Here is a 16048-nt window from a genome sequence, read left to right as displayed (position 1 = left end):
TCAAATTCCTCAGAGCCATCATGTCCTCTAGGTTTCTTCTTTTGTTTGCTGTTTTGTTTTGTTTTTATTTTTGTTTTGTCGATCATGGGGCTTGAACTCTGGGCCTGGGCGCTGTCCCTGAGCTCTTCAGCTCAAGGCTAGTGCTCTACCACTTGAGCCACAGCACCGCTCCTGGTTTGCTGGGTTTTGAACTCAAGGTCCTGTGCTTGCTAAGCAGATGCTCTATCACTTGACCCATACATACCCACATTTTGAGTTTTTAAAAAAATAGGATCCTGTACTTTTTCCCAGAGCTTGCCATGGACAGTGATCCTCCACCTGATGGCAACCTGCACAGCTGGGATTACAGGTGTGAGCCACCTCACCTGGCCTAGATGTCTTCTTCACAGAAGTGGCACAGGAGAGTGAGGCACTGAGCATGTACCTCAGGAAGGGACAGGACAAAATCAATACATAGACCACCAAATGCTCTTTCTGTAGGTCAGGCCTGGAGAGACAATCCCTGGGCACATTCCACTGACGGCTGAGGGGAACTTTCTGTAAAGCAGTCATGAAATTTTGTTTTTGAGTCAGACAGAAATACTGCAGGTTATCTCTGGTTAATCTCAAGAAGATGATTTCAATACAATGCCAGGAACAAGAACAAACAGAGAAAATGCTGTGGAAGCCATCTCAGTGAACATGCAGCATAGCTCACTAGCTGACAGTTCCCGGTGAAGCTGGCCTTTGGTAAGTGTATAGATTGGTGCCCTTCAATAAACAGGTGACACACTTAAGGGTCTCCTGACATGAGAACTTGATCGATGCCAGCTGTCAAAGCACATCCAGCCATTCTCTTCAGATCCCTGCATTGTATTCTATGTAAAGTATAGCTCAGCAAGAAAAAGCTAAGACATCCCACACATAGAGATAACATAAAACGAAACCAAAATGTTCAGAGAACTTCCATGTGCACAGAGATTGCCTGATATTTATTAAACTCTATTTAAACCCATCAATAATTTACTCCTAGCTCTTTGGCAAGAAGTACCAGTCTTAGTGCTGAAAACTGTAAACTAGTGCTTGATGGATGAATTAATTCCACAAATACTGGTAGTCATGGCACCTTCCTGTGGGGCCTAATGAGAAGAAGCTCATGAAGCACTTGCTGGTGTCTGGTCTGAGCACAATAAATACTGAAACGAGGGGCACTGTGCATCTTCACTCCTCATCAGCATGCTGCACACCTGAGCAGCCACACAGAGAAGAAAAAAATCCCTTGGAAAACCAAAAAGCTAGCATTTGCTATAGTCTAAAATTTTCTCACTTTGGGTACATAGTTGTCAAGGAAGAAAATCTTTTCTTCTACCCTCTTAATTCCTGCACTTGAACCCTGCAAATATAACTGACAAAAGACATGTTAACCTGTTAAAGGAATACAAATCCTGTGTGTGTGTGCACGTGCGTGCCAGTCCTGGGGCTTGAACTCAGAGCCTGGGCACTGTCCCTGAGGATTTTTTTTTCTCTCAATGCTAGTACTCTACCACTTGAGCCACAGCTCTATGTCTGGCTTTTTAGTGGTTATCTGGGATAATAGTCTCACAGACTTGTCTGCCTGATCTGGCTTCAAAACATGATCCTCAGATCTCAGCCTCCTGAGTAGCTAAGATTACAGGTATATGCCACCAGTGCCCAGGTTCTATTTTTAACTTTACATGTTTAGAGGATCCCCAGAAGATAAATGGAAATCCACATGGGGTTTATATGCTACTTTCACACGAAGGGTGATAAATTATGGGGAAGCTGACAAATAGGAAGGGGCGGGGCTTCTGTTTACATGGCACAAATTATGGAAAGGTGAATCTGGGGCGACCAATGGCATACAAGGGCTGCTTGCAAGGTTTGTCTGGCAGAGTCACCTGCTGCTTTTTCTGTCTTCAGTGGAAACAGTCATTCTCTTGGTGTGGGAGAGGAGAGGAGCGTCCCTCACGCCGTTCAGTAGACAGGGGTGGGGGTAGGGAGAGGCCGAGCTTCCCTGTTTCTTTGTCCTCAATTGCCTTCAGCTTAAAACAATCCTTAAGCTAAAGTGGCGTGCTGGGATCCTTTCATAGCTAGTACCGACACGTGAAAAATTTAGTCTTAAACATACAAATGAATGCTGTGGAACTGAAGGAATCTCACCTTGAGATAACCCAGGAGAGGGAGAAGGTTCTGGGCTACATTTTAGATGATTTCTCTGTTAGATCTAAGTCTGTGGACTAGTTGGAATCTACTCCACACTGGCCCTGGCACTAATTTCCTCTAGGCACACTTGGCGTGCCTATGCTACCAGAAAAACACTGACTTTTTCATGGTGGTTTTTTTTTTGTTTGTTTTTTGATTTTTGTTTCTGTTTTTTGTCGGTCATGGGGCTTGAACTCTGGGCCTGGGCACTGTCCCTCAGCTCTTCAGCTCAAGGTAAGCACTCTACCACTTGAGCCACAGCGCCCCTTCTGGTTTTTGGTGGGGTTTATTGGAGATAAGAGTCTCTTGGACTTTCCTGCCCCACCTGGCTTTGAACCATGATCCTCAGGTCTCAGCCTCCTGAATAGCTAGGATTACAGGTGTGAGCCACAGGTGCCCGGATCATAGTGTTTTTAAAGTCGAACTATATTTTTGAAAGATTTCCTAAAATGTTTGCTCCCTGAGCAGCTCTGACTCTGGAAGAGTCTCTTTTTTTAGGCCCAAGACAGGAACACAAACTCAGCACCTGATGCTATGGCTCATTGGCTAGTGGTCTACTAACTGAGCCAGTGTCTCCTAAGCAAGGGAAATCATGAAACTCAGGGTACTCTGGGGTGATGAGAGGAGATGGCTCTTTAGAAAGAGGACTAATAGATAAACTGAGGGAACAGAAATAGAGGAGGCAATGATGTTAAAACTAAGAACATGTTAACCAACAGAAAGAACAATCAGCTTGTGTCCAAGGCCAAAGTAGAGTTCACAGAAATGTGTGTCAACTCAGGTGAATTTAGGGCAGGACAGGGCCTTCTGCTTGTTAAAAGCACTGATTACAAAGCACCAGTCTCTGATGACTATTTATAGCATGCCCTTACAGAGTGCTGTGCTGTTCAGAGAGTGAGGAGAGAACACAAGTGGGCTGCTGGTCCTTGTGGAATACGAAATTGGAAAGCACTGAAGACTCAAATAGTCAAAGGACTACCATTCTTAGTAATGGTAAGAGAGAGAGAGAGAGAGAGCCTGCGAGAGAGCAAACAGTATACCTGGAGGTTATTCCTGCAGGGCCTCAACAGAAACCAGAACATCCAGAAAGGGGCCAAGATGTCCTTGCAGACAGTGAGTCTATCTTCCACCTGCTTTCAGGTCACACAGAGCAACAAGCAAGTCTTCTTCATGTGCCTCAGAGGCCACCCGCACATCACCCTGAATTCCACATTGCCTTGAAGATGATGATCCCTTTGCTCTGTCTGCAATTCAGGTCACCTCCCTCCCTGAGGCCCTCACTGCTCTGCATCAAACCTCTAGCTCCGGTTTTCTCCCCAGTCCTACAACTGGTGGACATACGTACATGGACACTCAAGCAGCTCCCTAAACACAGTAAGTCCCAAAGCAGACCCACTCCTGACTATTAACAGGTCTGCCACTCTTTCCAGCCTCTCAGCGTTACAATCATCTCCTAAGCCTTCTCATGTCAACAGCTAACCAGCCACCAGGCTCCCTCCACAGAATCATTTTTGAAGCTGCAAGGTTGTGTCTGTGCATCTGCATTTCACTCTTCTAAGGATGACACATTCACTTGTTTCAAAACGATGCTGCCTCTGCCTGCCCTCACCCCCCATTTCCTCTCCCCACGGGAAACCTGGATTGCTTCCTGTGTATCCTCTAGAGATGGTGTATGCACTCACAAAGGAGAACTGTGTGTTCACCTTCCCCCTTTCCTTACGCAAACACCAGTTAGCCCCCTGTATCTACAGGCTCCACATCTGCAGATTCAACCAGCCATGGATCAAAAATACATTTAAAAATTGCATCTGTGCTGAGCACATACAGACTTTTTTCCTTGCCAGAATTCCCTAAATGGTATAATAACTACCAGAAGCACACTTATGTTGTATTAGGCAGTATAAGTAACCATAAGATGATGTGGGCAGATATGTGTAGGCTATTTACAAACTATGTTGTTTTATGTAATCCATGGATTTCAGTATCTGCAGGGGTTAAGGGTCCTGGAACCCATCCCCCATGACAGTGGGAATAACTGTACTTGTGTCTTGGTGTCTTTCAAAGGAAATATCACTACCAAAAACCTCCTGCATTCTTTCTTATGGCTACATAGTATTCTATTTGTGTAGTTATATCATATTTTATATACTCAAGCCATTGAATTAAATGGTTTTCAATATTTGCTACAGTTGTAATCCTGCAATGTATAACCCTGCACACTCCACTTTGCCCATAAGCCTATTTGCAGAATCTCACAACATCTTTCAGTGTCCTGCTCCTTCTTTCCATTTCCACTGTTTTAGGCACACCTTCCTTGTTGTAGAAGACGTCCAGCTGGCATCTCTGCTTGATTACTCTTAACTTACACCTAACAAATATTCAGTCAGCACTTTCTATGTGTGAAGGACTCTATTGATAAAGATGGGAAAGAACAAGGAAACACAAAGAAAGCAAAGCTAAGAGCAGATCTGCCTTCCAAATCCACCTGTCTCACAACTGTTGGAACTTTGAATGGTTACCAACAAATCAACCCTTCTTTCTCTGGAATCAGTTAAGAATTAAGGATGGTAGACACTAAATAAAAAGTCTGGATAAAAGCATACATTTCCTTGGGGGGGTGGGGGGGAGGCTGGGAAGGGATGTGAAGGGTAAACAAAGGAGGAGGCTGCAATGCTTGATAAGAAATGTACGCATTATCCTGCCCATGTAATTGTAACCCCTCTGTACAGTATGTTCACAAAAAAAAATAAAATTAATTTTAAAAAAGCATACATTTCCTTACTATCAGTGTTTTTTGTTGTTGTTGTTGGCAAAGAGTCTGCCTACAGCCAAATGAACTTTCTATTCCTTCCTCCAAGTTCAAATGTTGGAGCAAGCCTTTTGTGGGACAGTGGGGTCTGGGAGGGGCAGACTGCTGCCTGGCGGTGGCTAGGGGAACTGCTGTCCCCACGAGTCAAGCTCCTCTATCAAGGGTAAGGAAGACATTTTCTCTTGCATGCCAGTATGCTGACAGAGAAGGCATTCTGTAAATATTTCCCAAATCATAACTTGATAAGTGGCTGGCTGAATTTGATTTGCTCATCTTGACACAGGGTCTGTCCAGAGTAGGTACTTAGTGAATATTGTTAAATAGATGTCTAAGACATCAGCAAGAGAAATACCACCACCACTACCACCCCCCGAGCTGAGAGGCTGCTTCTTTTACTTACTTACAGGTTGACCTGGGACTCTAGTTCAGGGTCTTTTGTTGGCCACGTCTGTAGGGGCTGGATGCCAAAGGAGAGAGATGACTTGGCTTTCCACAGAAGGGTCTGTGCCATCTGACTCCCACAGGACCCTTTGGTGAGCGGCTCCATCAGTGGGCCTGGAGGCTGGGGCGCTGTGCTGAAGCAGAAGGAGGTGGGAGAGATGCTGAGAACCGGAGAAGCAGGCAGGCCCACCACAGCCCGACCTGGTACCCTCCCCAAGGGCAGCCTCTTTGTAAGCACTGAGGAGACACTAAGGCTCTTCTGAGACCCAGATGCCCACTGAGGCAGCACTACAACCAGCCTGCAGAGTGGTGCTCAGGAGCATGGAGCAGGCACCGCCCCAGCTCAGTTCAAGTCCCATGATACCCCTTCAACAATGAGTTATACCACCCACAGAGCCAAGACAGCGGGATCTTGTTATCATTTCAGTATGGTTTGCATGGGTCCCTGTGTTGAGATTTAATCCCTTTTTTACAGTATCAAGAAGGTGAAAATTAAGCCAATTCTGGTGTTTAGAGGCAGGACCTTGGGAAGGGTATCAGGATTCAATGAAGTCATTATGAGTTGGCCCTCATGATTGAATCCCAATGGCTTTACTAGAAGAGAGTGTGTGCTCACATGCATACTCAAATACATAACACACACACACACACACACACACACACACATGGCTCAGCCAGCAAGGTCATTACCATATAACCCCTCACCCTTTGGATCAGAACTGTGAGCCACAAAAATCTACTTTCTTTTACAAACTTATCCATCCTCTAGTGTTTTGTGATCATAATGAAAAGGTGGGCTAATATAGGTTTAAAGGTACAATGATGATTTAAATAATCATAAGAAAAAAAGGCAGTCATGAGTCAGTAAGGGAAGCTATGTCAAGAACTTCTGGAGGTGGGATTTAATAGTCATCACTGTGATTGTCCCACAATACTCGGTTCATCTAATTTCCAGCTAAAATATTCAAGGACTGACAACACGGGAGACAAAAAGGATCCAGCCCCATCTAATATAAACAGCAAATTCTTTCTGAGTGGGAAATTGGATTATTCATGAAATCAATTAAGAAATAAATTCTTGAGACCCTACTGCTCTTTCTTGGCTCACATAGTGAGGAAGGTGGGAAGAGAAGAAGGTGGGAAAGGAAGGTTTGCAGTATTGTTAGGCAGGAGGCATTCCTGCTCCTTCAATTGGAGTGATTTTCCAAGCCAATTAGCAATGTCTAGCAATGTCCTCACTCACTTCTACCTTACGAGACAGACAAGCAACCAACAAAATCCTGTTACTTGGAAGTGGAAAAATAAAAATAAAAAGTGGCAACACATCGTGAAGGATAACTTGCATCCATCTTCTCAAGTTTTGGACACTCATGTTTTGTTTGTTTGTTTGGTTTTTTTGGTAGGTCATAGAGCTTGAACTCTGGGCCTAGGTGCTGTCCCTCAGCTCTTCAGCTCAAGACTAGTGCTCTACCATTTGAGCCACAGAGCCACTTCCAGTTTTCTGATGGTTACTTGGAGATTAGAGTTTCATGGACTTTCCTGCCCGGGCTGGCACCACAATCCTCAAATCTCAGCCTCCTGAGTAGCTAGGATTACAGGCGTGAGCCACCAGCCCCTGGCTAGACACTCAAGTTTGGTTCAGAATAAACTGTTTTCTTATTTCCTTTAAAAAAAAAATCGTGCCAGACACTAGTGGCTCATGCCTGTAATCCAAGCTACTCTGGAGGCTAAGATCTGAGGACTGTAGATTGAAGCCAGTCTGGGCAGGAAAGTCCATGATATTCTTATCTCCAATTAAGCAGCAAAAAACCCTGAGTTCAAGCCTTAGGACAAAAACATAAATAGCTATCTTAGATAACAGCTGATCAAGAGGTGCTCTTTTGCAATGTTTTTTTGTTTGGTTTTAAAAGACTATGATCAGGCTAGAGAGAAGGCCAAGTGGGTCAAGGCTGGTCAGGGCAGTACCATCTGCAGAGGGAGCTGCCCTGCTGAGGCTGGATGCCACCAGAAGTGATGCTACCACAAGATGTGTTTGGCATTAGACAGGCAGTGCCCACTCCAAGCTGCTCTAGGAATGCCGTGCAGGCCCAGAACTCCTCTCTTGCTAGGTACCTCCCCTTGGGGTTCCTCTTAGTAAGTGATAACTCAGCTCTTCCCATCACTCTCTCTGGGCCCTACATGCCACCTGTTGTTTGCCTGACTTAGACTTGTAACCAGTCGTCCCCTACGCTGGCTTCAGGCTGCTTACCTTTGCAGCAAGTAGACATTAAAGCTCTGTCTTCTACCTGAGACAAAAAAGGCAAGTGGCTATTGTGATAGGTGAGCCAAGGTTCCTTACTCAGTGCCACCAAACCTCGGTGTCACCAGAGTTTACTGCTGCCCCAGCACCAAAACAGCAAAAAAAATAATAAAGTAAGGCTCAGGCTAGAGAGACATTTTCTTCTGAACCTTAGAGACTTTTAATGACAAAGATCATATTTGCATGCAAAAAGACTTATTGAGAAAGTATTCTCAAGACCCCAATAAGGGAGAAGAGAAAGAGCAGCGATCTGCAATGAGCCAAGAAAGGCTTCAGGTTGAGGCTAAGCCTTGTGAAGGCCAGCTTTACTCTGATGGATGTGCTGTCAGCCTGGTGACCGCTTGCCACAGGTAACACCAAACAACTGACAGGTAGGCGGTGCAAAGCAAGCTGTGTTAAGTGTGCATAATTTTGTTAAAATACAGATTTTGTTTCAACATCTAAGTGTTAGCTCTTTCTCACCTTTCTACTATTTAATTTTATCTGCTTACCACAACTCTAGAGTTCTCTCTCTTTTTTTTTTTTTTGGTTGGTTGTGGGGCTTGAACTCTGGGCCTGGGCTGTCTCTCAGCTCTTCAGCTCAAGGCGAGCGCTCTAACCACTTGAGCCACAATGCCACTTCCCACCTTTTCTGCTAATGTGGTGCTGAGGAATTGAACACAGAGCCTCATGCATGCAAGGCAAGCACTCTACCACTGAGCCACCTTCCCAGCTCCCACTCTAGAATTCTTCATGAGTCTGTTCAAGTCTCGCCTTTCATTTTCTGCTTGGATTTTGTTTCATCACTGGTAACTTTAATCTGTTCACTTCATTTATCCTTTCTAGTCTTAACTTTCATTTTTAAAAGTGGGTGTTTCCTAATCCTTCAGACATATTTTGTATTTAAGACATTTAACAGTAAAGAACTTGGTAGAAAGAAGGCAGTGGTCAGTTGCCTAAATCCTTGGAACTCCAAAACAGCCCAATAGAAGAAAAAAAAAAAAGTGTTTTTAACAGAGAATGGCCAAACTTTAGGCAAAACTCAGGAGACCTGGAGGTACAATTACATGTACACATGTGGAAAGAGATGTGGGAGTCTGTATAATGGGAAGGAACAAGCCTGACCCGATCACACCCACCTTGGGGGATGGGAACTGGCGGGTAGTCAGGCAGTATGGTGGCCAACCTCTCTCTTAAGTGTGTAAAACAGTGGCTAGGTGCTTATTGGAAGTGATGCTGTCTCAGACAAGGACAAGGACCGAAAAGCATCCAACAGCAGGAAGCCACCTACCCCACTCCCTGGAATTCTGCACTTGCCTTTCAGCAAAGAGAAGTGATTGATCCCCCAAACCCAAACTCAAACTCTTCCCCAACGGAAGTGGTCTCAAACCACCTAGCACATTGTCCCTCTCTTGGGGAGCCCATTTATTCCTCCGCAAAACACCTCTCCAGGGTAGAGCAGGCATATCACATGCCTGTGCAACCATGAAGATCCACAGCTCCTCCATGTGACTAAGTGTCACAGAATTTATTGATGGCATGCCATTATATAACACCTATTCTTTCTAGGAACTGTCCTAAGTATTTTTACAAATAATAGCTCTTTAGGGCTAGGAAGGTGGCTCAGTGGTAGAGTGCTTGCCTCTCATGCATGAGGCCCTGGGTTCGCTTCCTCATAAACAGAAAAAGCTTTAACTGGCACTGTGGCTCAAATGGTAGAGTGCGCTAGGTAGAGCACTAGCCTTGAGCTGAAGAGCTGAGGGGCAGCATCCATGCTTAGAGTTCAAGCACCATGACCAACAAAAATAAAATAATAATAATAATAATAGCTCTTTAACCCTCAAAAGTGAGTAGATATTATTACAATGCTTGTTTGTTTGTTTTAAGAGGAGGGAACTGAAGCTGGGAATGGTTGGGTGATTGTCAGACTCCTAGCTCCAAAGTCTATGCTCTTAAGCATTTGCTCAAGGGCTCTAATCAGAGTTAAGAAGTTCTGGGGAGGGGAGGAGGAGGATTGGATGGGGGGGTGGGGGGGATGGGAAGGGGAAACAAAGGAGGAGGCTACAATGCTTGATAAGAAATGTACTCATTATCTTGCCCATGTAATTGTAACCCCTCTGTACAGTATTTTCGCAATAAAAAAAAAGAAGTTCTGGGAAAAAAAAAAAAAGAAGGAGCTGGTCATGGGCTGGGAAGGTGGCTCAGTGGTAGAGTGCTTGGCTTGCATGCATGAGGCCCTGGGTTCAATTCCTTAGCACCACATAAGCAGAAAAAAGCCGGAAGTGGCACTGTGGCTCAAGTGGTAGAGTGCTAGCCTTGAGCTGAAGAGCTGAGGGACAGTGCCCAGGCTCAGAGTTCAGGCCCATGACTGAAAAAAAAAAAAAAAAAAAGGAGGTGGTCAGCCTGAGGAAAGGCTGAGGGAAGCATGTCTTCCACTTGAACTGCTAAAACCTCTTCAAAGATATGAAGCTAAAGTGCATGTGAACCTGCCAAAAGGGCCAAGAGCTACAAGACTTCAGATTCGACCTTTTCTGAAGGGGCCTAGCTGCTCTCGAGTGTGCACACCGGAGGGGGTGGTGTTGTCTGGCTATGAAGGGAAGGCTTGCTAGAGGGTCAGGGAGCCTCAGTGGACCAGAGGCAAAATCCAGGGGCAGTAACGACGGCTCTGTTCCCACTGGCTCCAGAAGTATTCACACTTTTCGAGGGTAGCCTCCCAGTGCAAGCTGGGAAAGAGGCCCCAATCCGCTTAGATCAAGAGGGCAGGGGTCAAGACAGTTCCATTACTAGTGAAGCAGTAAAGGTGGATTCAGTGGCTAGATGAACATGCAGAATCTTCTAGTATGGCACCCATATGCAATTGTCAGCATCATGAGGATGAAGAGAACAAAAGGTCAAATCATACAACAGCCATACTTTGAAAGAATCTGGGACAAAGATCTTAGACAGGGCAGGAAGAAGGCTTTTGGGGGAACGGTGGTGGTCAGGTGAGGGGGTCCTTCAGAAAACCTTCTATAGAAGGTACTCCTGTCAGGCTGAGGACAACCTCCAGGACCATTTTCTGCCAAATCCTGCGAGGCCTTCATGTGCCTTGAAGCTCAGCACTCTGGGTCTACATGATGGGGGTGGAGAGGAACGTGACTGACCTCCAGGAGCAACAGTGCTCCACTGAGGTCATCAGGGAGCTCCGGATGCTCTTCACAGCTATAGCAGTTATGGCTAGACCTGGAGAGGGCCTACGAGGGGGGCGAGACAGCACAGCACCGAACTGCAAGGTAACAAGCAGTGTCTCCAGTGCTGGGAGGCAGACCTCCCCCAGGAGAGCAAAATGGCACATAAGGAAACAAGACCACAGTTCTGCTCCTCCAGAGGCAGACGCCCCCTACATTAATTCCTGACATTCAGTGGTTCTACGAGGAACCATGAGGATTTTGGGGAGCCTTGCCCACCCATCAGCACCATGGTCTTGGCAGAGGCTGACACTCTTACAGGTCTTCAAGCAAGTTCAGCTTTTTTGGCCTGTGATGTCAACTGTCAAGTGAGCAGTGGCTCTGGCTGAGCCAGGGCGGCAGTGGATATTTGCAGTTCTCTCTGTGTCCACATGTGGCGCTGACCACTCACAGAAACCATGCTGGTTATGCATTTGCTTATTGGAGAGTGGTCCATGCCTGTTCATAGCATGTGTCCAGTGCACAGAGGCATCCTGGGAATGTTTGAATGAATGAATGACTACCTGAATGCTGAAAACGTTGACAAACTATCCATCTAGGATAGGGAGAACATGTCGGGACACTGGGCCTTCCTTGAAGTCACTGGTGGCTTGGGTCAGGCTGCTTGTTATGGTTTGGATATACGATGTCTTCCACAGGCTCTTGCATTGGACTGAGTGCCTGGTGCTCAGAAGATGGAACTCTTCTGGGAAGTTGTGGAAGCCAGAAGGTGGGGCCAGGTAAGGGAAGTAGGTCAATGGGACATGTCTTTGAAGGTTGTCCTTCCTGTACACTATGAGATGAAGTAGTTCCTCCATCATATGCTCCAGTTGCCATGATGCTCTGCCCAAGCACATGGGGCCAAACAAGCAAGGACACAACTCTGAAACCAGCAGCTAAAATAGACAAGAATTCTCCCCTTTAAGTTGCTTCTGCCAGGTATTTGATAACAGTGATGAGGAGATGAGCACCCTGCTCACTGCTTCAGCAGCCTCTGAGACAACCCGTCTGCAAGAGACCAAGCCAGGCTTGCCACAGGGGGTGGACACAGAGCACAGATATACGGATCGACACAGGGAATACTTAATGGCCAGCAGTGCTTCTAGAGATACCTAGCTCTGCTCCTAACAGGAAAGTCAGGCTCTTCTGTGATCACTTCCATCAACAGTTCTGGCAAGCCCACTTCAGCTACTCACCTGAGACTTCCCCTCCATCCAATAAGATGGCAGCCTCCTAAAGTTCAGGAGCATTTACTGGGGTTTCAGCAGCTTTCCATCAGTGGGTCTAGGTTGATTTTTGCTGTGATTGAAGCAAGCCACTGCCTGGCCCTCTGCGATGGCTTCTCCTTGCCCGTACTGAAACACTAGCACTTAGAACATGATGTAGATGCCACAGAACAGAGGCAATTCCAAGAGTCTCTGGTTTGGAAATGAGCCAGGCAGAGGGAAAAAGGGGCACCAGGAGTTATCATGCTTTTGCATATGGTGACAAGGTGCTGTGAGTCTGGAGCCAGTAGCTTCTTGTTCTTTTTTTTTTTTTTTTTTTTTTTTGCCAGTCCTGGGGCTTGAACTCAGGCCTGTGCACTGTTCCTGAGCTTCTTTTCACTTAAGGCTAGCACTTTACCACTTCAGCCACAGCCTTTTCTGTTTATGTAGTACTGAGGAATCAAACCTGGGGCTTCATGTATGCTAAGGCAAGCACTCTACCACTAAGCCACATTCCCAGCCGCTAGCTTCTTGTTCCTTTGGAGACATTAGGGTTTTAACTCAAGGCCTCACACTTGCTAGGCAGGTACTCCACCAACCTTCTTGATTTTATTATTTTTCAGAGAGGGTTTTGCTAACTTTTATGCATATATATACATACACACACACACACACACACACACACACACACACACACACACACACACACACACACACACATATGTATATGTTGGGCTGGAGCAATCCTAGGCTTTTAATTCAGGGCCTTGGGCTTGGTAGGCAGGTGCTCTACACTTGATCCATGCCCCAGCCTCTTGATTCCGCAACTCTCTGAAGAGTGTTGACAACACTGGGGATCAAGGCAGAGTTGGCACTGTGTTTTTGCAGCTATTGAAGGCAGCAGTAGCTTCTGGCTCCTTGAGTGATCAGCTTGTTTGCTTGTCTTCTTCCCCTGGTGCTAGGGATCAACCCCAGGGCCTTGCACATGCTAGGCCTCCAGACCTCAGATTAACTTCTTACTGTGCAGTGGCAGCCTCCTCTCTGATTACAGCAATGCTGAGCAGGCCTGGGAGCTCACACTCGTTGGCTTCCCAGCCTTTCTGATGACTCTGTAAGCATTTAACTGCTTATATCAGGATCAATTCCCTTTCTGCTTATACCAGGGAAAGTAGTTGTCTGAGATGAATTCCTATTGAGAAGCCCTTTACAAAACCTGACATGTGGGACTGTGAGCTTAAAGGCTGAGGTGACCTGATGCAGAGCGAGAGCCAGGTACAGATTCCTGCTAGCAGGGACAAGGGGTGACTTCCAGTAAGCAACAAAAATGGTCTGCACTTTCATTGGAATGTGTAGGAGGGTTACTTTTGTTTTTCTGAGCTGCTATAATAATAATAATAATTGCAGTACTGTGGTTTGAATGATTATTAACGTAATAATTATTGCAGTACTGGGATTTGAACTCAGGGCCTTGTGCCTGTTTGGACTTGCTTGCTCTGCTGGTGTTCTACTACTTGAGCCCTGCCACCAGTGGGGAAGGTTGCTCTTGAGTCTAAAAGGGTCCTTTTAAAGCATTAGTCACTTCAGCCTAGGCAGTAGAGGTGCTAGGGCATCCAAAAACACAGCTGGCAACAAGCAGGGTATTTGGGGTCACTGTGATTCTGGAGCACAATCTATAGTGCACGACATTGTTTGGGGCCAATTTTCAAGCACACTGCTGAAAACTTAAGATCCAAAAGCGACAACTTAAAATAGGTGGGAAACAGGAGTCTAGCTTACAGATGCTCTCACATCTCCAACAATAAAAATTTAACTGCTTTTAAAGCCATCGTAGCTCGGGGCAGCCCTGCACGCTGGGGGTGTTCTTTCTTTCATGTACAGCGTCCTCTGATTTACTGCGCCTCACGGTCGCTGTGGTGTGAGGTGCAGCCAGGGCCGCACATCACGTGGGCCCGAGTCTTTCTTCCATGCTATTCTTCAAATGTGGGACGGCTGCTATTATAACCAGTGAGCATTTTCTCTTTTTCAAGTAAAACATACTTTCCTCACACTGAAATCCTTCTCCTTTACTGGATCATATTCATTCAATATAAACAGCTTTATGAAATAAAAACTAAAACTCCCAGGCCAAAATAAACAAAAGACTACTTTCAAGTCATCTTTCTTCCACTCCTGCAGAGCTATGTGTTGTTTTGTTTATATTCATTATCTCTTAGAGGGTTCCATCCTCATACTACTGCTAAGACTTCTTGTCAAAAGGCTACCATGACTGTGGGATGCTAAAACCCAGGGTCAGTTTTTAGCGCTTCATTTCATGTAGTCAATCAGCAACATTTCACACACACACACACACATAGCCTTGATACAATGGTTTCCAAGAAATCTCTGAACTCCCCTTTTTTCTTTATTTCACTGTGATTCATTGCCAAATTAAAGATAAAAACAAAAACCTTGCTGTGGTTTTTTTTTTTTTTTTTTTTTTCAAAAAAACACAGTAAGTAAGCATAAAGCAATAACCAATCACAGTGGCTTCTGAGGCCTTGCAACGTGGCTGGTCTGGACTGACACGCTGTAACCGAAACACAACCTAGATCTCAAAGAACTTACTGAAAAAAGCAAACTGTGTAGATGATTCTAAATCCTCATTGCATGTTGAAAGGATAGTATTTTTGATATGCTGGGTTGAATAAAATATTCAATGAATTTCACTGATTTATAGTGGCCACTAAAAAAGAGTTAAAATATATACACGACTCTACATATTGGCTATTACCAGAAGAGCCTGCATCTGTTACCATGTATGTCAGAAATCTAGACTGAAATTACATTTCTAGTGATTAGTATTGTACTGACTGATGGATTTTTACAACACTTTAACAAGTGCTAAGGTCTGAATGTTTACGTCCCCCAAAGGGTAAAGCTTTACCCCCAATCTGACAGTGTAAGAAGGTCTGTGGGGAGTGATGAGGTGAGGAGGGATCACAAATGGGGAGCACCGCTGTATGAGAGGTGAAAAGAGTCTCATCTGTCCTTTTGCCATGTGAGGACCGTTCTAGAGGGCACCCTGTCTGAGAAACAGGCTGCCCCAGACACTAAATCTGCTGGTGCCTTGATCTTGGCCTTACAACCTCTAAGTCTGTGAGAAATAGATTTCTGACGATTATGAGCTATTAAGGCATTCTGTTGTAGCAGCCTCAACAACAACCAAAGACAACAGGCAAACCTACAGTGAACAGCCCTCTATAAATCTCTTTGGGTAGTCACATTTCAATACCAACTCATATTTGTTGACTGTCTTCTTTAGATCCTAGTTCCCTTGCCTCGCCTGTTTATGTATGATTGAATGTTTGTATGCATGCATACGGCATGGAACCCAGGGCCTTGTTCATGAAAGGCAAAGTTCCACTACTTGGACCATACCCCTAGCATTTTCCGTTTATATTTTGGTGTTGAGATGGGACCTTACAATGGGCATCCCAGCCAGACTTAATATCTTGATCCTCCTGCCTCTACCTCCGGAGTAAGATCTTAGCTTTAGAAACAACCAGATGTGTAGTTCTTCTTTTTCTGAACTCTGTATTCCAGTCTCTCTCTATCTTTGTGTGCTGCTTCAAATTTTTCCTCAGGCAAAGCAGCAGTGAGACTCACTATCGAGCCTGCATCTCTTACAATTTTCCTACAGCACTGTTTGTCAGACTTCATCTCTCTTCAAATCTTCAACTCTCTGGAAACCAGACGGCCAAACCTAATTTCTCATATTAACCTTCTAAAGCAAAACTAATTTGACTATTGTCTTCCTCCAAGAAAGGAAGCTGGTCTGCATTAATTTAAAATCTCAGTGAATAATAAAGGCTGTTTTTCCCTGCTCTTAGGAGAACAGACATAATATGAAAATTAATTTTCTTCCATT

At 45.2% G+C, this 16048-nt stretch overlaps 1 protein-coding gene across 1 annotated transcript in view; it reads right to left on the bottom strand.

The window, feature by feature from the left end:
- Nucleotides 1–16048, bottom strand: part of Garnl3 (GTPase activating Rap/RanGAP domain like 3) — a 131026-nt gene that overhangs the window by 108337 nt on the left and 6641 nt on the right. Inside the window, exon 2 of the mRNA XM_042681108.1 lies at nucleotides 5416–5586. Within this exon, the coding sequence (XP_042537042.1) occupies nucleotides 5416–5586 (171 nt within the window). The remainder of the gene's footprint in view (nucleotides 1–5415; nucleotides 5587–16048) is intronic.

The sequence above is a fragment of the Dipodomys spectabilis genome, unplaced genomic scaffold (genome assembly GCF_019054845.1).
Source record: "Dipodomys spectabilis isolate Male_0828 unplaced genomic scaffold, ASM1905484v1 ptg000067l, whole genome shotgun sequence".
NCBI lineage: Eukaryota > Metazoa > Chordata > Mammalia > Rodentia > Heteromyidae > Dipodomys > Dipodomys spectabilis.
The sequence above is the reverse complement of the archived record's forward strand: the minus strand, read 5'-3'. Positions and strand labels throughout refer to the sequence as shown.